The sequence below is a fragment of the Magallana gigas genome, chromosome 5 (genome assembly GCF_963853765.1).
Source record: "Magallana gigas chromosome 5, xbMagGiga1.1, whole genome shotgun sequence".
Taxonomy (NCBI): domain Eukaryota; kingdom Metazoa; phylum Mollusca; class Bivalvia; order Ostreida; family Ostreidae; genus Magallana; species Magallana gigas.
Genome location: NC_088857.1, coordinates 174,944 through 198,621, shown reverse-complemented (window position 1 = coordinate 198,621; position 23,678 = coordinate 174,944). Strand labels below are relative to the sequence as shown.

Genomic DNA, 23,678 nt, shown 5'->3' with positions numbered 1-23,678 from the left:
GCTGTAGAGGACTGATGCAGTTTCTCGTTATTACACAATGTAATTATGGCTAGTCTGTTGCTGTAGAGACTGATTCAGTTTCTCGTTATTACACAATGTAATTATGGGTAGTCTGTTGCTGTAATGGACTGATTCAGTGTCTCGTTATTACACAATGTAATTATGGGTAGTCTGTTGTTGTAGAGGACTGATTCAGTTTCTCGTTATTACATAATGTAATTATGGGTAGTCTGTTGCTGTAGAGGACTGATTCAGTTTCTCGTTATTACATAATGTAATTATGGGTAGTCTGTTGCTGTAGTGGACTGATTCAGTGTCTCGTTATTACACAATGTAATTATGGGTAGTCTGTTGCTGTAGAGGACTGATTCAGTTTCTCGTTATTACACAATGTAATTATGGGTAGTCTGTTGCTGTAGAGGACTGATTCAGTGTCTCGTTATTACAAGATGTAATTATGGGTAGTCTGTTGCTGTAGAGGACTGATTCAGTCTCGTCGTTACACAATGTAATGCTCTTTAGAGTTTATTCATGTAGTACAGTTGATTAAAATATGATATTATAGCATAAGTGCATGTATTTATCTACATGACAAATTGTACACTATCTTCATATACTAGTATTTATTCATATGTACATGTATTTATTTTTTTGGAGATATTATTAATACTGGTTAACATGACAGTATGCAGTCTGTTCAGTTCATGAAATAGCAATGATTAAAATCTGAGTCTATCAAACTCTACAGGCTTTTCTATCAGCCTATAGATCGATGTGCATACATGTAGCATGTATCTTGGTGAGTAATAAAAACAGCTAGAACAACAAAGTGTCTTTTTTTTTTTAGTCACTCTGCTTTATAAGAAGATTCATGTGAATATATAATGGTTGTTCAATAGTAAAACATGGTCTTAGTACATAGTGTACAATGGTCCATCAGCCACTGAGCAGTTGTGTAGTAGAGCCAGACTCGTGATTCGCTGATTAATCATTGATTCTTTGCCTGGAGCGTACCTACATTCCTATCCTGTACATTTTTTTTTCTGCAATATCAACCACTATATAAAGAAACTGTGCTTATATAATGCCGCAAGCATCTGTAATCTGTAAAGTTTACCCCCATATCAGAGACTCATTTATTGGTTTACTTTCAACATAATGCATAACTTAATACAATTATTCATGTAATAAATTAATGAAACGCACCTTTTTAATGAATAGAATGATTAAAACTTTTTAAAATAATTTAGATGCCATCAACACATTATACTTTAACCGGGATTTTGAAATCTGTCAATAATGGTTTCTGCTTTTATAAATAATTGAACACGGTTTTCTCCCTTGAAGGAATTCTCTTGACAGCAAGCATGGCTTCCAAACAAGCAGGCCAAGTTGACATCGGTCAGTTACCGATACCTCAGCTGAATCAACTGGTTCAACAACTGGAGCAGGTAAAATCACCATGTTTGTTCTTCATTCAAAGATAAGAAGCTAAATTCTGTCATAAGGTCAACAGTAAATCGAATTAATTTTGTTTACTTGAAGATTTTTGATTATTTTTTGTATAAACAAATCTTTCCAAAATCTGCTCATTTTTTAAGAAACGTTAATTATTGAACCAGAGAGACACATTGAACATCAATTTATATGACATGGGATGAGAAAACACAAACTTAAATAGGTCGGGACCTATCGCAGCAACACTTGGTTATAATAGCAAACAATAACATTTTGGATCTACTGATGTTTTGATGATAAAAGATCTCTTAGAATCATCTCTGCAGTTGTTTTCTTTTAAGGGAAAAAACGATTTGTAGTGTACAGTAGATAATAACTAATATGTTTTACGGTGCGACCGTTGGGGCGAGCACAGCATGTGATCAAACAATGAATTATAATAAATTAATAAAATAAAATTAACAACGTAAAATTTGAATGCCAAAAAATAAAACATACCTATTTTTCAGTAAATTTTCATTATTCATAGTTTATAAGATTTGTTATAATTTATTTATTTATATGTAGAACAATAGTTTAATCTCAGATACAATGTTGTTAAATAATAAAGATTTTAATATATAAATATTCATTGCACTGCATCTCCTCTTTTAAAGTGATTGTGATTATGATTGATTGATTGATTTCCCCCTTTTTTTTTTTGCAGTAGACATTTTTTCTTAAACTGACATATAAAACTTGACTCATCATAGAGCTCCCCCATGCTAAAATTTTTTTCATTTTTGTCAATTTATACATAGAAAATCGACTTACCATGGATTTGCCCCTCCACTTAAAAAAAAATAATGCCCCCCCCCCCCCCCCCCCCCCCCCCCCCCCCCCCCCCCGCATGTAATAAATGGAAGTGAAAATAAAGAAACCATTGAACTGCTAAAGAGCTGAAGGATTAGAATTTTCATGATTTATTTTTCTTTTTGCTTGCAAAGATTTTTTGGATGAGGCTGCCATCCACCCACCCACCCCCTTTAAAAAAGGGCGCTGCTACGTATAACGTTACGTTTCAGGAAATTACCATAATTATAGTGAATAAAATATTTGTGAGCATTCATCCAAATTAGTGCAATTTACAACTGTTTCCTGTATCTGAAGAAATGTCCTTATTCGTCAGCTGTTCTTTATCTTAGCCTTTGCAAGATTTTATTGGTCATTTCAGCAGATTTACAATAACTTCAATTAGAGTAATTTCCCCTTATCAGTGCTTATTGTGACGTCAAAGCTGACGTTGGTTAAGTGTCGTCTTACTCTTTAAAACTCCCCTGAGAAATAAAAGTATGCGAAGGATACTGTTTTATTTACTTAAAAAGCATGATGTTCTTAAAATTACACATCTTATAAGCTTTTCAAAGGTTTTACTTTGATTCTCGGGAGAACGTGATGTTGGAACGTGAGGTTGGAAACCATTGGTACTATGAATTGTGGGTCAAAATTTACTGACTCCGAAAAAATATATCGGATCAATGTGTAAACGTTTGTGACGTCACACGATTATTTTTGATTGAAAGTGTACTGAGGTGAACTTTAGAGGTAACATTGACTGTATGTCGCTTACATCGTTATTGTTTTTACTGTCTAAATTTGTCTTGCTGATTCTCGTGAGAGTGTGAAGTGATAAAAATTGCCATGATTACAGGGAACTACTGGGACGATTAAAACGATGCATTACTGGTCCGATTTACTGACGCCAAAAAAATCCGTTGAATGAATGTGTAACTAGTCCGAATTTTCTATTCACACACGCCTTGCCGGTAGAGCTCGCTTCGCGCCGGCGCTGTGCGCCGGCGAGCTGCGCTCGCTATAATATGTCTTACGGTGCGACCGTTGGGGCGAGCGCAGCATGTGATAAAATAATTAATTATGATAAAACAATAAAAATAAAAGTAGCGACGTAAAGTAAATGAATTTGAATGCAGAATAAAATAAGCATGCCTATTTTTTCCAGTAAATTTTCATCATTCATAATTCATAAGATTGTGTTATCTATTTATATATAGAATTTATCTTGGATAAATTTAAATGTTGTTGAATAATAAAGATTTTAACATAATGTACATTACAGTTTATTTCCTCTTTTCTTGCAGCAGACATTTTTCTTAAACTTACATGAAAAATTGACTTATCACAGAGGCCCCCCCCCCTCTCCCCCGTTTAAAAAAAAAATCAAATTTACGTATAAAAAAACTTGCTGATCATATAATGAAAATGGATCCCCCGGGAGCATGTAATAAATGGAAGTGAAAATAAAGATACCATTGTCTGAGTATTGAGCAGCTAAAGAGCTAAAGGCATACTACGCACTCCCAATTCTTCACCCGGATTAGAATTTTCCTGAATTTGAGAATTTTTTTCTTTTTGTTTGTGAAGAATTTTTGAATGATGTTGCCACGCCCCCTTTTAAAAAAACATTCCTGGAAATAACCGTAAATATAGTGAATAAAATAAATGTGAGCATTCATCCAAATGAGAGCAAGTTATAGTTGTTTCCTATCTTTGAAGAAATGTCCCTATTCGTTAGCTCTGCAAGATTTTGAGAAGATTTTGGTATTTATATTTTAGCAGTTTTACAATAACTACTTAGAGTAATTTCCCCTTATTGTGACGTCAAAGTTCACGTCGGTCAAGTGTCGTCTGTCTCTTTGAAAACATCCTAAAAAAAAAAATAACTCCGCGAAATATACTGTTTTGTTTACTTAAAAGCATTATGTTCTTGAAATTACATAATTTATCTGTTTCTCAAAAGTTTTACTTTGATTCTCGCGAGATGGTATCCAGTCTAGTGAGATCGTCCGACATTGAGGAATTGCATTGTGGGTCGAAATTTACTGACTCCGAAAAATTCTGTCGGATCAATGTGTAAGAAATCCATTGTAACGTCACTCGAAAGGACGATAACTCTGTTAGTCTTATGTAATGGAATTTGCGTTGTGTCGGCAGTATATTTACAATGCATGTACATAGTCTTTTATCTTGTTCTCGTGAGAGTGTGAAATGGGAAACCATAATTACAGGGAACTACTGGGACGATTAAAACAAGGCATTACTGGTCCGATTTACTGACACCAAAAAAATCCGTTGAATGAATGTGCAAATAATCCGAATTTTCTATTCACACACGCCTTGCCGGTAGAGCTCGCTTCGTGCCGGCGCTGTGCGCCGGCGAGCTGCGCTCGCTATAAAATTTAAAATAATTTGTCGTTTTTTTTCTTTCCAGGAAATTGAGGTATTCACATCATCACTTAACCAATTAAAACTTGCTCAACAGAAATTTTTGGAATCCCAAGAATGTTTGAATAAAGTTAGTCCTGAAAACAACAGCAAGGACATCTTAGTTCCTTTGACCAGCTCTGTATCCTTGTTTTAACACCAAGCCTCTATAGGCTCAGCAGTAATACATGTAACTACACCACTGACTAATTTATTTCAGTTTAGCCCTAAAAATTAGATTATGAAAATCATACATATATAACCAGGCTTTCTTAGGGGACATACCAGAATATCTGCATGTGGGGACAGGATAGCTGCAGGTCTGTAGCTCCCGGTCTGAAAAAATTCGGATGGATGACCTGGGAGCTACAGTGCCTCCCATAGTAAAAAACTGCAATTTACGGCACACAAAAAATTGCGCTAGTTTTGGACTGATTAACCTTATTTTCACACTAATTCTGTGAAAACAATTAGTACCATTAAATTCTTCAGACAATTTACTACTGATATTATTATTTTACTTGCCTCAGACTTTCTTTGAAACATGCTAACCGATCTCGGAAAATAAAGTATATTAATTCACTTCGAGATCGAGAGTCGCCATTTTTACATGTAAACAAACTGCACCACTTCACTTTACAGGGCTGGTGATCGTGTTTAAAAGAATATCAGAGGCAAGTGAAGTGACGATATCTGTAGTGAATTGTCCGAGAAATTTTTTGGAAGCAAGTATTTGTACAGAATATGTTCGGAAATGAGATTAATCAGTTCAAAACTAGCGCAATTTTTTGTGCGCCGTAAATTGCAGTTTTTTACTATGGGAGGCACTGTAGCTCCCAGGTCGTCCATCCGAATTTTTACAGACCTGCAGCTAGGGACAGGAGAGCCTTGTACACACAGTTGGAGAATTTGTGTCAGGTTTTAGGGCAAAGGGATTGGGAAACATTTAAACTTGTTAAGGTGGTATGGGATACCTCCATGTTGTGACATACTGTTCATGTTGTTTATCAAAATAAACAATAAAATGAAGTGTAATCATATTATAAGTATTTCTTTCTCAGTATAGTCACCTAACAGCGCAATAGGTTAGAGGGTTTACTATGAATCTGTAAGTCATGTAAATCCCGCTGGGGGTTTTACATTTTTCACCTCTCCAAAAATTTTCAATTTAGCTATTTTTAACTCACCGAGACGAAGTCAGGGGGAGCTTATGCTATACCCTCGGCGTCGGCGTCGGCGTCCAGACCTGGTTAAAGTTTTTGTTGCAGGTCCTGTATCTAAGCTATTACATGTCCTATCTTCACCAAACTTGCATGGATGATGCATCTGGACCTACTTATGGACTTGAAAGACTTGGATGCTGAATCTGAGACCTGAATTTCAGATGCTGGAGGAAGTTAAGGTTGTTGGACCAGGTTAAAGTTTTTGATGCAGGTGCCCTTTAATAGCAATATCTAAGTTACTGCAGGTCCGTACTTCACCAAACTTGCATGGATGGTGTGTCTTATGATACTAATGCACCAGACAGGCTTGAGTGCTGAATCTGAGCTGTAGGTTTCGGATGCTGGAGGAGGTTAAGGTTTTTGGAGCAGGTTAAAGTTTTTGTTGCAGGTGCCCTTTGATAGCAATATCTAAGTTACTGCTGGTCCATACTTCACCAAACTTGCATAGTTGGTGTGTCTTATGATACTGATGCACCAGGCAGGCTTGGGTGCTGAATCTGAGCTACAGGTTACAGATGCTGAAGGAGGTTAAGGTTTTTAGAGCTGGTTAAAGTTTTTGTTGCAGGTGCCCTCTGATGATTATATCTTAGTTACTACTTGTCCTAACTTCACCAGACTTCCATGGATGGTGTGTCTTATGATACTGATGCACCAGACAGGCTTGAATGCTGAATCTGAGCCATAGGTTTCGGATGCTGGAGGAGGTTAAGGTTTTTAGAGCTGGTTAAAGTTTTTGAAACAGGTGCCCTCTGATGATTATATCTTAGTTATTACTTGTCCTAACTTCACCAGACTTCCATGGATGGTGCGTCTTATGATACTGATGCACTTGACAGGCTTGAATGCTGAGTCTGAGCCATAGGTTTCAGATGCTGGATATGGTTAAGTTTTTTGGAACAGGTCACATGTTTAATAGATAATAGTACTATTTCAAACTTGCATAGTTGATTTAACTGTAATATGAATGAATCACAGAGGAAGCTTCAGATGCAGAGCTTGATCTCCATTATCAAGGATGCTAAAAAGTATATCTTAGTTAATACAGGTCCTAACTTCACCAAACTTGAATGAATGGTGTGTCTTATGATACAGATGCACCTGACAGGCATGGATGTTGAATCTGAACCATAGGTTGCGGATGCTGGAGCAGGTAGAGGTTTTAATTGCTAGTGCCCTCTGATGATAATATCTTAGTTATTACTGGTCTGAACTTCACCAAACTTGCATGGAGATGCGTCTTATGTATACTGATGCACCTGACAGGCTTGAATGCTGAATCTGAGCCATAGGTTTCGGATGCTGGATGAGGTTTAGTTTTTTTGGAACAGGTCACATGTTTTATAGATGATAGCTTGCATAGTTGATTTAACTATATTATAAATGAAACGCAGAGGTTGCTTCAGATGCAGAGCCTGATCTCCATTATCAAGGATGCTAAAGAAATCTCCCACCTCACTCAAACCTGCTCGATAGATAGATGTGTTTGATGATAAATGATATATTAACATGATTCCTATGATATAGTATTGTATGGTATGAAACAATATTGTTTAATATGATACAATATAATATCATATGTAATATTATAAAAAGTGATATGATACGATATGATATTGAATCAATTTTTTTATATTTTATGTTATGATATTGTAACATGATATCGTTATGTATAGTATTGTATTATGATACAATATTGTATATTGTTATACTTTCATGTTAAATACTGAAATCTGATTGGTTAAGACGCAGTTAATAATATTTACTATTACCCTCAGCGTTAGCAACGCACTTGGCAACGGGTAACATTAAAAAATGTTACATGCGCGAAAATTATGCGCGTACGGTTCGCTGTAGAATTCACGTTATTCCTATATAAAAGCAGTAAAATTTTCTTAAAAATTTTAAAAAAGACATTCAGTATAACAAAATAAATAGTGCCTGTTTGGGAGGATAACAGTTGAAATTGACACCCCTCGAAAACCATTGTCAACCTCCGCTTCACGTCGGTTGACAATGGTTTTCTCGGGGTGTCAATTTCAACTGTTACCCTCCCAAACAGGCACTATTTATATAATATTATATTGTATTATTAATTTACTATTTTATCACATGATACTATTACATAGGATATTGCAAAATATAATATTGTATCCTATGATACAATTTTGTATATTCTATAATATTGTATCATACGATATTATATAAATAGTGCCTGTTTGGGAGGGTAACAGTTGAAATTGACACCCCGAGAAAACCATTGTCAACCGACGCGAAGCGGAGGTTGACAATGGTTTTCGAGGGGTGTCAATTTAAACTGTTATCCTCCCAAACAGGCACTATTTATTTTGTTATACTGAATGTCTTTTTTAAAATTTTTAAGAAAATTTTACTGCTTTTATATAGGAATAACGTGAATTCTACAGCGAACCGTACGCGCACAATTTTCGCGCATGTAACATTTTTTAATGTTACCCGTTGACAAGTGCGTTGCTAACGCTGAGGGTAATAGTAAATATTATTAACTGCGTCTTAACCAATCAGATTTCAGTATTTAACATGAAAGTATAACAATGTATAATATGATATAAGTTTCTGTAAAATAGAATTATATCACATGAAATTGTATAATATGATACTGTAATATTATATAATATCGTATCATACGATATTGTATAATATGATATTGGTTTATAATATGATATATTATCACATCACATGAAATTGTATTGTATGATATTGTAAAATATTATACAATATAATATCATATGTTTCAATGTTATTATGTATTATGTAATATGATATTGTAATATAATACTATATTGTTTTATATATTATGATATTGTATTATGTGATCAAATACAATAACATATAACACAATACAATGTCATACCATACGTTACAATATCATATCTCATCATTGTTTATTATGGTATTTTATTGTATTACATGTATAGTATATATGTTGTAAATATGAAAGGATGCAATATTTAATTTTATATTATTGTATTGATTAACATATGAACATACGATTATCATACAATTTTTTAACAGATGATATACGATATTGTGTCAAAACAGAATCCATGAATATCCAAGATCATAAAGTATGATTTTCATTTAATATGATAAAGGTGGTCTCATAAAGGTGAAGTCTCATAAGGGTGATGTCTCGTCTCCGTGAGCTTTGTAATCTGTGATTACCTATGTTTTGGTTATAGTGTAAAATTTGAAAATTCTAAACCGGTGAAAGTATTCTAATTTTAATGTACTTTAATCCACATTAATATCAACAGATTTCCAATACCACATTTAAAAGAATTTATTATATGACATGTTGGGTGGATGTGAGAAGATCATATCAATGTAAATACATGTATTGTACCAGTATATATGAACACGTGAGAGTGTAATACATGTGTAATCCACACTTACATTGTATGTGTAGTCTGATAGCATGACTTGTATCAACTGCTCCTTAACAGTAACAGATGTATGTGCCGGGACAGTTGAGTGATGTCTCCACAGTGCTAGTCGATGTAGGGACCGGCTACTATGTAGAAATGGTAAGAAAGAGGTCTAATTGTTAAAGGCATGGAGACCAGACAGAACCATTATTTACCTCTCTTCAACAACCTAGAGCCATGTCTTTGGACTCTGAAATTGTATTATAACACTTTCTCTTATAGTAAAATTTCTCTCACAAGCAGAATTACTCTTTCACTAAGTTTCCTCTTGTAAAATTTTTATTTTTTGTTCGTTAAATCAGGAAGTATCCAAAGGAAAGGAGTATTTTAAAAGGAAGATTGATTTTGTCACAAAACAAATGGAGAAGGTTCAACCAGTCTTGGCTGAGAAGTACAAAATGAAACAAGGTAAGATTTCCTCACTAACTCTGTCTGGAGGAGGTGTGGGGGGCTTTTATGTTCCATGTGCCTAAAATTTCACGGTTTGCTGTGTTGATATCTTTCAAGGTGGTTTTAATTTCACAGAGATTCATTTTTTTCTGTTATCAAATAGTCCAATGATTGTGTCAATTAATACCATATTAATAATGATCACTTTATTTTTTTTAATCAAAAATTCTTTTAAGTTAAGAATATTTTAAAGTAAATGTCTAAATCCCTGTATAGCTATGGAGAAATGATTTTTAATATTAATGCATTATCTTCATGATGGTTTTATGTTCACAGAAAATTGTCTCATCGAGAACATAATGGAATGAATACCCCCATGACTGTAATGTTTTCCACATCTACAATATGTACTCTTTACAGTTAACCGTGTATCTGCATTTCTTGTTTCAGTTACCGTGGAGATTTTACAACTTAAGATTCAGAATCAGATGCAGGCTCAACAGTCGGCAGGTCCAGCAAAAGCATGAGACACAGAAGCTGGGTGCAAGACACAGTCACTAGGCATCCTTTGTAGAGCAGGCCAGGTGTCCACTGAAATCTAGAACTTTGTCTTTACACTGCCTGGAGTAATTCTATTGACTGTCTATGGAGCCATGTGATTAGTGTTCATACCTCTGTAATGTTCTGTAGCATAATCTCATCAAATTAATGTATTATACAATTAAAACTTGATCAACTTCTCATATTCTGCCTAATGAATAGATACAGCACTACAAGAGTTCTGGAGTCTAGAAATGCTCTTGTAATAAACTTTAGAATGTAGAGAAGATTTTTAAAGTAAACATTAGTTTCTTTAGATTATTCCCCCTACACGTCAAACTCCATAGAAACGGGAGGTTTATATAACGGTACATGTACCTCCTGTCTGAAAGAAGACCAAGATACAATGGTTACAAATGACGTATTAAGTTAAAAATAAAGCCAGTGAAAAGCTGTCAATGTGACAGCAAACCGGGTTTTCTTTTATGTGAACTGTATCCATAATCCATGTCAACCCTGACTTGATAAACACTACCTACCGTATCCAGTGAAATGGAATACCCATATGCAATATTTTGCCTGAAAATGACTAAGTTCAAAAGCTGGTATTTTTTTCATGAATTGTCAGAAATCAAAAATTCTAGCAATATGCACACCTCTGATAAAATTATATGTACAATTGATCTGCAAAAGAACAACTTCCTATCTTGAAAACTGTAGAAGGGGTTATCTGTACAATGAGGGTACCCTTTGGAAGCCGCCCGCCCACCCGCCATTTTCACCATTTTAATAACCGGATTTTTCCGTTGGAAAACCCGATTACATATTACAAGGGCCCAGTCCTATAATTTTTTTTTCAAATTGGCAAATCAAATTCATTACCAAGAAAATTTAAAGAATTCAGTTAAAACAACAAGCTTCGTAATGTATACATAAACTTTAATCACATCTTCTTATCACAAATCAAGGCTTTTACATTATACAAAAAACATATTGTATTGAAAAACGACAGTACTTGAAACTTGATTCATTCACAAATTGCGGTTACAAATGAAAACTAATTGCAGCTCCACCCCTTTTTCCACACAGCTGACAACATAGACTGTTGTGCGTTATGTCTGGATACACCGGTGTAATTCTCGGTATCTGACCCATTCTCTTTTAAACCATTCATAACTTGTACAGTTTTCTGTAAGCACTTCATCATAGAGTGAAGACCACACGTTTCAAAACTAACTTTCTCTGGTAAAGGCAAAAAAAAAAAAAATTGCATAAAATAAAAATAAATATGCAAACCACTCGGGTAAAACAACAAAACAATACAATCGTACAAGGTGATGAAAGACAGCCAATCTGTTTTAAGAAAAAATGGGAATATATAGCAAATATAACAAAAATCCAATGCTTTTAAACACCATTACAAGCTGATATCAAATGATAAGACCTCGTAAAGAAAATACTGGGATTTTCGACCGCATTCCACATGAAATTTCTACTGATCACTCTCAGATTTATATGTCCATCTATCATGATACGTGTCATCAGTATCCACCATATACAATTTGATACATGTAGGATTCAGCTGTCAGCATTGCACACACAAAATAATAAAAAATCTTTAAGTTAAACAACAGGCCATAATAGTCAGGACTAGTGATGTTAGTTAGTCACACTAAGCAAGAAATAATTAACCCTTAAACCATGGGAACAGAGTGTTCTTATAACTCATTTAGTAACATGATTGTTATCTCAAAGAATTTTGATCAATACAATACAAATGGAGCACTACCGTATATACAACTAATGTTAGATAGTAAAATTACAATCAAAATAGTTACTATACAAACATCACAAACAACACAGCACTACTGTGTAAACACTAGCTGTAAATAAATTATAGCTGACTCTTTACAGCACTGAAAGAAAATGACAAAAAAAAATCTATAATCTATATATTCATGCTTATACTGAAAGTCTGAGATATAGTAATCAATACAAGTACCACCAATGAAGTTTTACAGTTATTAATTGCATGGATCAAAATAAATTCAAGAAAGGAAAGATCCAACAAGCAGGATCCATTGTGTTGCTCTGTGTTTGACATTGTCTGTCTGTGTGTTTAGTCCTGGTCCTTGTCCAGGTGCTGATTGACGTGGAACTGGAAGCCATTATCGTCCACTTCCTCTATAAGGTTGTGGCAGATGGGACAGATTTTCTGTACGTGACTCAGAATGTGGGCGTCAAAATTAACCTGATCAATGTCCGCAGAGAAGCTCTCACCACACACCGGGCAGATCTTCATGGACTCTCCAATGGCGTCCTCGAAGCGGTCCTCTCCCTGACCATAGTAGCCGTGGGGGGCAGTGTCCTCTCCTTGGGCAAGGGGAGCTGTGGGGAGGGGGGCATCCACCTCATCATCTCCCACCTTGAAGTGATTACTGCCGTAGTTCACACTGATCTCTCCTACCTGGACGTCTGGAAAAAAAAAGCTTATTGTATTTCTATATTTCACAAAAATTTATTCTTCAAATGCTACAATAAAGCAATTTTTTTCACATAAATTTATTCAATATAACATTAATTTGATTAATTTAGTCTTTAGACCTTGAATTAGTGATGGTTTCACATTTGTGAATTAAAGATGTGCAATTTTTTGTGCGCATTAAAGTTTCATTTTAGACTTCCCCTGCCTAACCATGATTTTAGAAGTCAACAGCTTGTTCAAAAATGTTCAGGCCCAAAGTGAGGTTGTGTATTATACACCAGTGTATTTTATATTCTGCAAAATATGGTTGTGATGGTTTCAGACTAATGAATTGAAGATTCAATACAATTTAAGGAATTACCTCCCTCCATGAGAAAGGACTTCAGAGCAGAGAGCCTGGCAGATGGCAGCCTCTCGGGAACCAGGGGTGGGGGGAGTGGTTTCAGGGGTTCTTTCTGGTCATTGGTCAGACTCTGCTGGTCGTCGGACAGATGGTCAGGGTTGACCGACTTCACTGGTCGCGGCTGTCTGATAATGACTTGGTCGGGGTACACAATTGGCTTAATTGTTTGGGGTGCAGTTGCTGAGTGACCCCCATTGTCTGGGTGAACAAAAAATACCAGAGGAAAATTAGAATTTGACTTCATGTAAGACAATACATGTTACATTAACTTGGTGAAACCTAAAAGACAATTACATGTATTCATGTCAAAATCACAAAAGTATTGATAATTAATACACAATGTAGTTAACTACAATGTATGAAATGTACATGTAACAAAGTACACGTTTTGCTTGATAACATTGTATTACATGTACCTATAACATATGTTTGACTTGATCACATTATATTACATGTACTGTATATGTAATATACATGTTTGACTTTATATGTACATGTAGCGCAGCATGCATACAACAGGTGAGATATACATGTACCTGGATATCGGAGTGGGGGCAGTGGTTTGCCGTCCGGTCCCTGACATGGGGACATTGGGGGGTACACTATGGGGGCAGGGTAGAGGACTGGTCCGTGGTAGGGGTTGCCGTACATGTACAGTGGGTAAGGGATCCCGGAATGAGGAGGCTTCACAGCCGTGTTCTGATGGCTTTCTTTTGGACTCTGAAGAACAAAATATCCAATCACATCTCTTGTGTTACATGCTACAAACATTATCAATTCATGTATGACTGAAAGCAAAATCAAAATGAGATAGGCTTTTAATTTTTTGACATTTAAAGATTTTGTAGTACTGTAGATGTATGTGTTAAAACAATCACTTTCAGTCTCTTTTTCTTAAAGGGGCATGGTCTCGATTTTGGTCAAATTCAATTTTTCTGTTTTTATTATTTAAAGTGCTTAAGGAATGCATTTCTACTGACCAATAAAATTTAAGAGTCAGTTGTGGAGTTATAAGCAAGATTATGGCTCACAATTCTTTGTCATGTAAACAAGGCTCGTGCCTTGGTTTTGTTTACATAATTATGTTCAATGTACGAACCTTTTTTAAGCTTCTAAAGCTGATTTGTCTATCCTCTTATTCAGTTTAATCATCGATAAACAGTTTCTTACATTAACACATTCAATTTAGGTCTAAAACTGGAATTTTCACATCAACATTCAAAATGTAAATTAAAGCTTTACATAGCAGAGAATTGTAAGCTCTGTAACTTGCTTATACCTCAATGAATGACAGTCAAATTTTGGTTGCTTATTAAAAATGCCTTACTGAAGCATTTTAAATACTCAAATCAAAAAAATAATTTTTGACCAAAATAGTGATAACGCCCCTATAGCACTGGAACCATTATTTTGGCATAATTTTAGTTGGATGATGTAGATTTTTTTGTACACATTCATAAAAGTAAAGAGTATGGGTTATCAAGAATGCTCTGCCAAATAATCATGGGCTGATTAATTTAATTGTATTATTGTTAGTGCCAATCAATCTCTTCATGTCAATTCTCTTTATCCCCTTTCACATTCCGATTGTTTCAATGTGGTTTGTCTTGATGAAAAGCATTCATGTCCTAAATCATTAGAAAAGTGACTGTGTGAAAAAAATGAAAGCTATTGCTTTGAGTGCTGACGTGAACATAGAATAAAGTTTGAAAAATTTGGCTGAAGTGAAGGTGTGAGCACTAGAATTAATCTGGCCAACGTATGGACACTTCGAGTTTGTGCTCAAATATGTATGCAGCAAATTTTCTCATTTTACAGTTATGTTTCAAACTTAGTATTAAGATATGTAAAGTAGTTAAATATAACTGATTCACTTTGACAGCCTTGTGTACATATAGTAGCTTTGTGGTAAGACAAAAAGCATTGGCTTCTTGTTTAAACAGCATTACTAGATGTGTCCATTATTTAGAACACTGCTCTCTAGTTTATTCACATAACTACATTATCAAAATGAAGCTTTCTCTGTTATGACTCAATATATCAAACTTACATCATGCAGTTTTACATTGTCTCGTAATTTACGATTCAGTTCCTCTATAGTGTTGTCTTTGTTCACCAAATAGTTCTGCAAGTATTGGAACAAAAGTCTCGAGAGTCACATCAAATAATACCCTCCAACATTAGCCACATTAGGAGAGTCTGTAGAAACAAAAAGCTTTAGACAGATGTCTATTTGAGAGAGTTTGTATTGAGTTACCTCCAGGGAGCGGACCTTGATATCGGTTTCCATGGAGACCTCCTGTACACGTTTCCTGAGCCGATCAATTTCCTCATCTTTCTTTCGCAGCTCATCATGAAAATGTCTCCGAAGGACTTCCATTCTCTCCTTCTCTTCTTTGTACATTTTCTTGTACCTAATTAAATAAAATGAATTCTTAAGAAGTAAGCACCTGACCATACAGGCCCAAAGTCCCAGCAGTATCTAATGCACACTTTCCTGGCTTTTATCATAACAGATTTTCCCTAAATTACAATTTAAAGAACTTTGTAGAAAGAGATACATTTACATGTTTACACTGTTACATGACTGAATGTAAATTAAATTACTTAAGTTGTAAGATATTACAATGCTACACATCTAAATTAGGGTTTTTGATATTGAGCAATTACATTTTATATACAACAATTTTATCAATAACAGTAATACGATAGTCCACCTAGCCCTGCCTTCACTGCGTTTTCTTATCTAAATCCTGGGATTTTATCACAACTTGTGCACTTGTCTTCAAATAATTTGAGTTGAGAGATGAGTTGAATAATGTTTACATTTTGGTGACAGTACGGCCTGGTCAACAGAGCTCTCCACGACAGAGAGAGATATCTTACTTGTCTTTCTTCTCGTTCCTCTTCTGAAGCTCTGTGGACACATCATCTAGTTCAGTCTGAAGCTTGGACACAGAGTCCTCCTTCAACTCTGTCCCAGAGGGAGAGTCTACAGAGTACAATCATATACAACGATGAAACAATGTTTAAACTTTCTCTGCTGACACACATAGTTTACAAAGTATATATACAACTATAAAACAATGTTTGTTAATAAACTCTCTCTGCAGATACATACAGAGAGTCTACAGAGTAATAGGGACAATGTTTTCTTTCAACAGATGGTGAAACAACGTAACATCCATAGAGTACCGGTACATGTATGGCTGGTTAAACTCTCACAACAGTTTGTCTTAAGAATGCTGAGATTTTATGCCTATAATACCTGTATTCTGCTCAGTCTTCAGACTGACACTGGTCACTTCTGACAAGGATCCGTATGAAGAAGTTTTGGAGGGTCCTGATCCCAATCCTAGAACAAGACAAGGTACACCATGTACTTACTGAATCAGTTCATGTAAACCGACATGTTACTCCACTTCTTAATGTATGAAACATACAGATTTACATGTATTAACTTGGCAGATGACTTACAAGTGTACAATACAAAAGTATAAAGATCTGTGGGCCTATTGTTTTCTGTTACTTTCAACGAAAACGGAAGTAGGTAATATGGATATGAAATATATTAATACATATTTGATGACTTTGGTCCTAGTTATACAATGTCTGCAGTACTTGTTTAGAAACACTTTAAATTTACTTCCTCTATTAGATAGAACCTTTTCCTACATTTCCAAAGTGTCTGCAAAACTTACTTCTCTGTAGCTTTTCCGCTGCTTTCTGATACTTCTTTTTCTCAACATACAAAGCTTTATATTCCTCAGCAGCCATGTTGAGTCTCTCTTTCAAATCCTCAATTTCTCTCTTGAGTTCCCTCACATATTGGGAATTCTCCTTCTACAAGCATACAACACACCTTACTTTGCTGAGATAGAGGACAAAAAGGACAGAAATCAGAACATGTATCACTAATAATAATCATGAGTTTTCTATGTCATTAAAACAAGTTTGATATAAACCAATATATCTACATACAACCCTCTAATTTGAGAACCATCTGTTGGATACCCGGTAAATAGTTTTTTTTAACAACAGCAGAAGGCAAATACCCAAGCTGATTCTGATACATGTACTATAAAGGGATCAAGGAAACAACAACCACTAAACTAAAATTTCCAATAACATGTCAACACGTCTTAAAATCCGAATCTGTTGTGGAATAGGAAGGAAACTAGGCATAATGTTATTACTTCCTTGCCAAAAATCCAATGGCATGTGTTTTCAAACAAGTATCTCTTGTTTTTTTTTTTAAATGAATTTTAGAATATCCACTAGTTTTTTAAATTCTTTGATGCCTCTATCTTAAATACTAAGAAAGGTTTATACCTGTACATGAAGTAGCAACTCAATTCAAATTTAACTCTTCAAACTTTTGTAACAGCAACATAACTTCCCGGATTTCTAGTTCAGGATATGAAGTCAGTCTTAGTTAAGAATCATGGACCACACCTACAATGCTTTGTCAACCTGTTATCAGCTGGAGAGAAAAGACTTAGTGTGACCCCCCCCCCCCCCCCCCCTTACAATGCTTTGTCAGCCTATTATCAAGAGGTGACACAGAAGGGGACACAATCATACCTTGGTCTTGGAGAAGTCGGCCTGTAGCTCTGTGTGGGTCTGGACCATCTTGGCGTAGCGCTCCTTGAGACTGGCCTGGGCCAGCTGCAGACAGTGGAGGGAGGACAGCGAGGACATATCCCCCCGACTCTGGCTGCTCAGCTCCTCCACCTCCTCTTGTAGCTTGCTTTTCTCCTGAAAACACATTTCTTATTCAACACAACCTCACAAAACAGACGCCAATTTAGGGTGACTTTGGATGACAATGTCAAGAACAGAAGAGAGACCTCAATAACTCTGTCTCTTACCTGTAGAGCCTGGCTGAGGTCCCTCTGTGAGCAAATCACCTCGGTCCTCAATAGTTCTGTCTCACTGACCATCTGGTCCTCAATCTGAGCCATCTGCTGTTTCAGGGCATGATTTTGACCTTCTGACCTCTGTAAAAACGAAGAAGAATTAAAGAAAACATCACAACTAGACATTTTTTTATGCTGCTATCTATACTGTAAATGTACTACATTAGGCTGAGTATTCTGTTTAGCGCTTATGGCAGAATGCGGCTAAATCAAGTATGTCACTTATTCCATGCATATATATTATTCCATGCATATATATAAGAATAGTCACATTCAAGAATGCGCTAATTCAAATCCACGCCAACTTGTTCAAAAACTAATTTCCGAAAAAATATCGTACACCCCAAAAATAATATGTTTACAGTATATGGTGTACAAATTTTGACACTTAAGTTACATGTAAACATTTCATACATCATTGCAAGGTGAACAGTATGAGACCAGATATGTCATTATATATAACTCAGTTTTATATAAATATCATAAACAAAGATTTAACCTTTATTTAAAGCAAAAAATATGTGTACACAATTAATTTCTAAAAATCACACAAGCATATATACATTTCTAGCATGATCACAACTGTAGATGAATCTGATTTCCAGGAAAAGGTCAGCCGACTTACCTCAAGATCTTGAGATATTTTTCCGTTGATCTCTTCGTATGATTTAATTTCTTCCTGAAGAATGAACTTGACCTTTTCAGCAGCATCAAGTTTATCTTCTGTGTTACGTAACTTTTCAGTCAAAGACTCAATCTGATTCTACAAAAGAAAAGCGCAACAAAATCAAATAAATCTGTAGAAAAATGAATGAGGTTCTCCATTCATCAATCTGCTAAATTCAACAGTACTTTTATCATCCTTTAGATATCAATGCACTTCACACATTATATATAACAGTACATGTATGAAATTGAGTTCAATATCATGGTATCAACACAGTTTACGAATTAAAGCATGACTATGTCTTGTTAAGTTTAGTGGATAATAGAGGAGAAGGAAAGATTTTTATAAAACATTTGGTCGGCAAATAAGGGGGTTGATCCCACGATCTTCCGACATGAACAGTTGCTGTTTGACATGATATTACTGAGCAAAAGTCAGTGATGATAACTAATACAGATATCATGACATTACACTGAGCCACATGTACTTGTTAATGACGTTACACTGAGATACATATACTTGTAAAATGTTGTTACACTGAGCAACATATACTTGTAAATGATGTTACACTGAAATACATGTACCTGTCAGTGTTTTTTTTCACCAATTTGGGACTGGGGGCTGGGGCCCTTTCAATTGGGAAAAATAGCGACAAAACAGGAAAATTGGGAAAATTCATTTTCATTGATAATAATGAAATTTAATGGTTTCTATGACTATAATTTATTCAAAATGAAATACAAATTAAAGCACAATGCTTCTTTTTCTATTGTTCATCCAGTATTCATTACCGTAACCGGAACACGCTAGATAAGACGTATGTAAAATTTTGACAACTCGTACAAAGATTTTTTTTAAATTACAATTGGGAATTTTTGGTCTGAAATTGGGAAAATATTTGGAAATTTTCGATTGGGACTGGGGCCGAATTTCGGCCCCAAATCAGGCCCAAAAAAAAAACACTGCCTGTATATGCAATTGATGTTTCACTGAGCTACCCATACATGTAAATGACATAACACTGAGCTACATGTACATCTAAATGACATAACACTGAGCTACATGTACATCTAAATGATATTACACTGAGCTACATGTACATCTAAATGACATTACACTGAGCTACACAATCAAGTAAATGAGCTATATATACATGAAATGTGTGTATGTGTAAATAAGGTTACACACCTTGTCCTCTTTGGACATGACCTGCTGTCTCTCCAGCCTCTTTCTGACCTCCTCTAGCTGGTCCTTCTTCTCCTGGATTTGTCGCTTCAGTTCCATTTCCATACTCTCGTGTTTAGCGACCTCCACTCTCATCTCTTCAATCTGGCGACCGTACTCCTGGGCCGAGCTCTCAGATGTCGTGAAGTGATTCTAAATCAATCAAACACACAGGCAGCGTCATTAAATACTTGATGCTTAAAATGCAATTATCAAATTCCAAAACAGTGGAAGGCCAAATGGCAGTGCTGATGATTACTTATTTTTTTATTGAGTTAAAAAGTGAACATTTCATTTAATCTTTTTAAAGCATTCCTTCTTAAAAACATTGATTTTTCTTAGAACTTAAACCATTGATACATGTACCAGAGAAACATACCTTGTACAGTTCCATTTGTTCTTTCAAAGTTCTGTTCTCTCCTGCTAGCTCATCCTTTTCACCTGTCATTTTCATCAAAATGACCTGCAAACCTTTCAGAGCCTCATCTTTTTCTGTCAGTTTGGCTTCAACATCACTTTTTTCCTGTATCAAAAGGAACACAAATTTATTGTACTATAAAATATATTTATTTCTTAATTACCACTGGCACCAAATCTATACATTAAAAGGTGTCTGAGAAACACATGTCAAACATTCATCTGAAGAAATTGCTTAATATTTCATTCTTAAATTAACATGTAAAACATTAATCTTTATCCTTAATGGAAAAAATGTTAACTGTTTTTAATGCTGATGAAGACTTCTTTAAACTTAAAGGTGATTATGACATTGATTTCTAGTTGAATTCTAACTTTAAAGCATTTAAAAACCCAATGTAAACATCAAATTGTATAGTGTATGTTATAAGACTGACATAAACTTCTAATTGTAAAGAGTTTATGAACTAACATACTGCTGTTTCATCAATATTCATTGATTATCAATTTTTGTAGATTAAATTCACGTATCTCTGAAACTATAAATTTCATTAAATTCATGAAAATTAATGCATACATATATTAATAAAACCACAGTAAATCTGATCTTGTTGAGTGCACATCAAACTGACATAAATTGGTTACGACTGTAAGGACAACAATGAAGAGGGATCAGTGAAGCATTACTACTCACACTGAACAGTGTCTCCTGCTTGGTCTGTAGGGCCTCCGAGGCCACCATCATGTCCCTGGCCTCCTGGTTCAGCTGTTTGATGTAGTTCTCTCCCGCTCGCACTTGATCCTCCAGTCTCTTGTTGTCATCCATCAGACTCTGTAACCAGAGTATGGTCACATTTAAACTCATCCAAAAAATCCCTTGATCAGAAACTGACACAGCTGAATGCTTTATCACAGAGTTTACTTTATGTCTGTTACACCTGTACATCTGTTGTTACTGCATATCTGTGTACCTGTATGTCTGTATGACTGGTATATCTGTATGTCTGTTGTACCTGTATGACTTATGTACCTGTATGACTATTGTACCTGTATGTCAGTTGTACCTGAATATCTGTGGTTCCTGTATGTCTGTTGTTACTGTATGTCTGTTGTACCTGTATGTCTGTTGTACCTGTTTGTCTGTTGTACCTGTTTGTCTGTTGTACCTGTTTGTCTGTTGTACCTGTTTGTATGTTGTACCTGTATGTCTGTTGTACCTGTATGTCTGTTGTTACTGTATGTCTGTTGTTACTGCATGTCTGTTGTACCTGTATGTCTGTTGTACCTGTATGTCTGTTGTTACTGTATGTCTGTTGTTACTGCATGTCTGTTGTACCTGTATGTATGTTGTACCTGTATGTCTGTTGTTACTGTATGTCTGTTGTTACTGTATGTCTGTTGTTACTGTATGTCTGTTGTACCTGTATGTATGTTGTACCTGTATGACTATTGTACCTGTATGTGTCTGTTGTATCTGTATGTCAGTTGTACCTGTATGTCTGTTGTACCTATATGACTGTTGTACCTGTTTGTCTGTTGTACCTGTTTGACTGTTGTACCTGTTTGACTGTTGTACATGTGTGTCTGTTGTACCTGTATTACTGTTGTTCCTGTTTGTATGTTCTACTCTTAGCATGGGATCTACCTACCTGCAGTTCTTTCTCCGTCTCTGACAGGCGGGTGAGCAGCCCGTCTCTTTCACACTCCAGCTCCTGTTTCCCAAGCACCAGGGCTTCCTGCTCTGACTTGAGTTTCTCAATGTTTTCCTCCAGGACTATTGTCTTGGACCGAATCACAAGCATGTTTGTCTCCTCATCATCAAGCTCCACAAAATCATCGGCACTGGGATTCTTGAACTGGAATGGCGTGCTGGCTCCGCGGATCTGTCCTGCACTCGTCACGTAACAGAACTGGTAGAACTCCCCATCCTCCCCAGGAAGCTTATGAGCTGTAATACAGTGACAGTTTATACAGTAGCCATATACTGAATGGAGAACTTTCTAAATTATCAAGATAACAACAAGTGTAAGCATTAGGATGCTCTAAATTTTAGTTAGGTTTTAATGTATATATACATATGTACTTCCCTGCTAACAATGAAACAAATCAGAGAAAATCTTTTTTTTTCTTTCATGTTTAGATATATCAAAGTTTAATATACATATAACATTTACCTGGGAAAAGAATGCTTGTATCAATTTCCTTTCCAGCTTCATAACCTGTTGGTGTTTGTGCCCACTCGTAGTAGTAATAGTCCCTGGTGGTCATCCAGCCGACCTTATAGAGTCCCACCCAGTCCCGTGAAGTTGGAATTAGATCTGGAGTGATTGTGTATCGGCATTCAATGTGAGCATCTGCTGGATAGGTCTCAGGAATACGCTGAAAGACAACGGCTGCAAACTCTGGACGCTTCTGTGGAATGTTTTCCATTTCTTTTTTTGTTTCTTCCTCCATTTATTATCTAAAACATCAAAGAGACCCAGACTTATAATTATATCATATTAAGAAGTTGTCAGTCCAGTGCAATGGGGAAAAATGGAAAGGTTTGAATTACATTAATTATCTTAGTTTTGATGAAATAATCAAATGATTTAAGACAGAACCCTTGCTGCTTGTACCTGGTAAACTTGACGGCTGTATTAAAAAGCTCCAGATTACTTACAAGTTACATGTTCTATTTTTCAAATACTTAGTGGTTGGATTGATTTAGTTAACATTTCATCTTGTGGAACATTTTATATTGGGTTTAATGGTCTGTATAATCAGTGTAAACAGACTTCGCATATTATCTTCTATAAAATAAATAATTCTTCTCATAAGAGACCTCAACAAACTTAATCACTGTTCTGAATTAATGCCACCTACCCTAATAATAATCTTCTGACGAAATAATTTGTAATGCCTTGGAAAATATTAGCAAAGTGCATTTATCAATTCTAAAAATAAACTTTGCGTTACATTACTTTTGTTACCAATATATCGAAAGTAGAAAATCTCTCTCTCTTTTAAATGATGAATTCGTTAGCCAAATACGATAAAATATCAAAAACATTAATGTCATCTTCTAACATTTGGCGAATACATAAAAAATCAGCTATATTTACAAAATTTACCTTCCCCGTCTTATGACGACGTTTATTTTTGTTGTGACGTCTAGTTGTTATCTGCGCATGCGTTAAAATAATCGACATCCTTCGTTCGGCACACCTTGAATAATTCCCTTATCA

General features: G+C 35.4%; 2 protein-coding genes across 4 annotated transcripts; one reads left to right on the top strand and one right to left on the bottom strand.

The window, feature by feature from the left end:
* The first annotated feature begins 1,306 nt into the window (after nucleotides 1–1,306).
* LOC105321197 (prefoldin subunit 5) lies at nucleotides 1,307–10,541 on the top strand. The gene is made up of 5 exons (XM_011419440.4): nucleotides 1,307–1,451; nucleotides 4,727–4,861; nucleotides 9,431–9,505; nucleotides 9,709–9,814; nucleotides 10,247–10,541. Exons 1-5 carry the CDS (start codon nucleotides 1,368–1,370, stop codon nucleotides 10,321–10,323), a joined length of 477 nt encoding a protein of 158 aa, XP_011417742.2. The 5' UTR covers nucleotides 1,307–1,367; the 3' UTR covers nucleotides 10,324–10,541.
* Nucleotides 10,542–11,258: 717 nt separating this feature from the next.
* Nucleotides 11,259–23,674, bottom strand: LOC105321193 (tax1-binding protein 1 homolog). Of its 3 annotated transcripts, none has more exons than XM_011419435.4 (17): nucleotides 23,565–23,674; nucleotides 22,626–22,912; nucleotides 22,101–22,399; nucleotides 21,146–21,283; nucleotides 20,414–20,557; nucleotides 19,999–20,187; nucleotides 18,769–18,906; nucleotides 18,096–18,224; nucleotides 17,809–17,982; nucleotides 16,926–17,067; nucleotides 16,493–16,579; nucleotides 16,111–16,216; nucleotides 15,482–15,638; nucleotides 15,275–15,349; nucleotides 13,761–13,944; nucleotides 13,183–13,422; nucleotides 11,259–12,811 (listed from the first exon to the last, which is right to left on the bottom strand). In XM_011419435.4, the coding sequence occupies exons 2-17, from the start codon at nucleotides 22,903–22,905 to the stop codon at nucleotides 12,456–12,458; spliced, it is 2,838 nt and encodes a 945-aa protein (XP_011417737.3). In that variant the 5' UTR covers nucleotides 22,906–22,912; nucleotides 23,565–23,674; the 3' UTR covers nucleotides 11,259–12,455. The 3 variants fall into 3 exon arrangements, with proteins under 3 accessions (XP_011417737.3, XP_034312840.2, XP_011417738.3); XM_034456949.2 differs by lacking the exon at nucleotides 23,565–23,674 and adding an exon at nucleotides 23,317–23,336; XM_011419436.4 differs by lacking the exon at nucleotides 15,275–15,349 and having other exon boundaries at nucleotides 23,565–23,673.
* Between the last annotated feature and the right edge of the window lie 4 nt (nucleotides 23,675–23,678).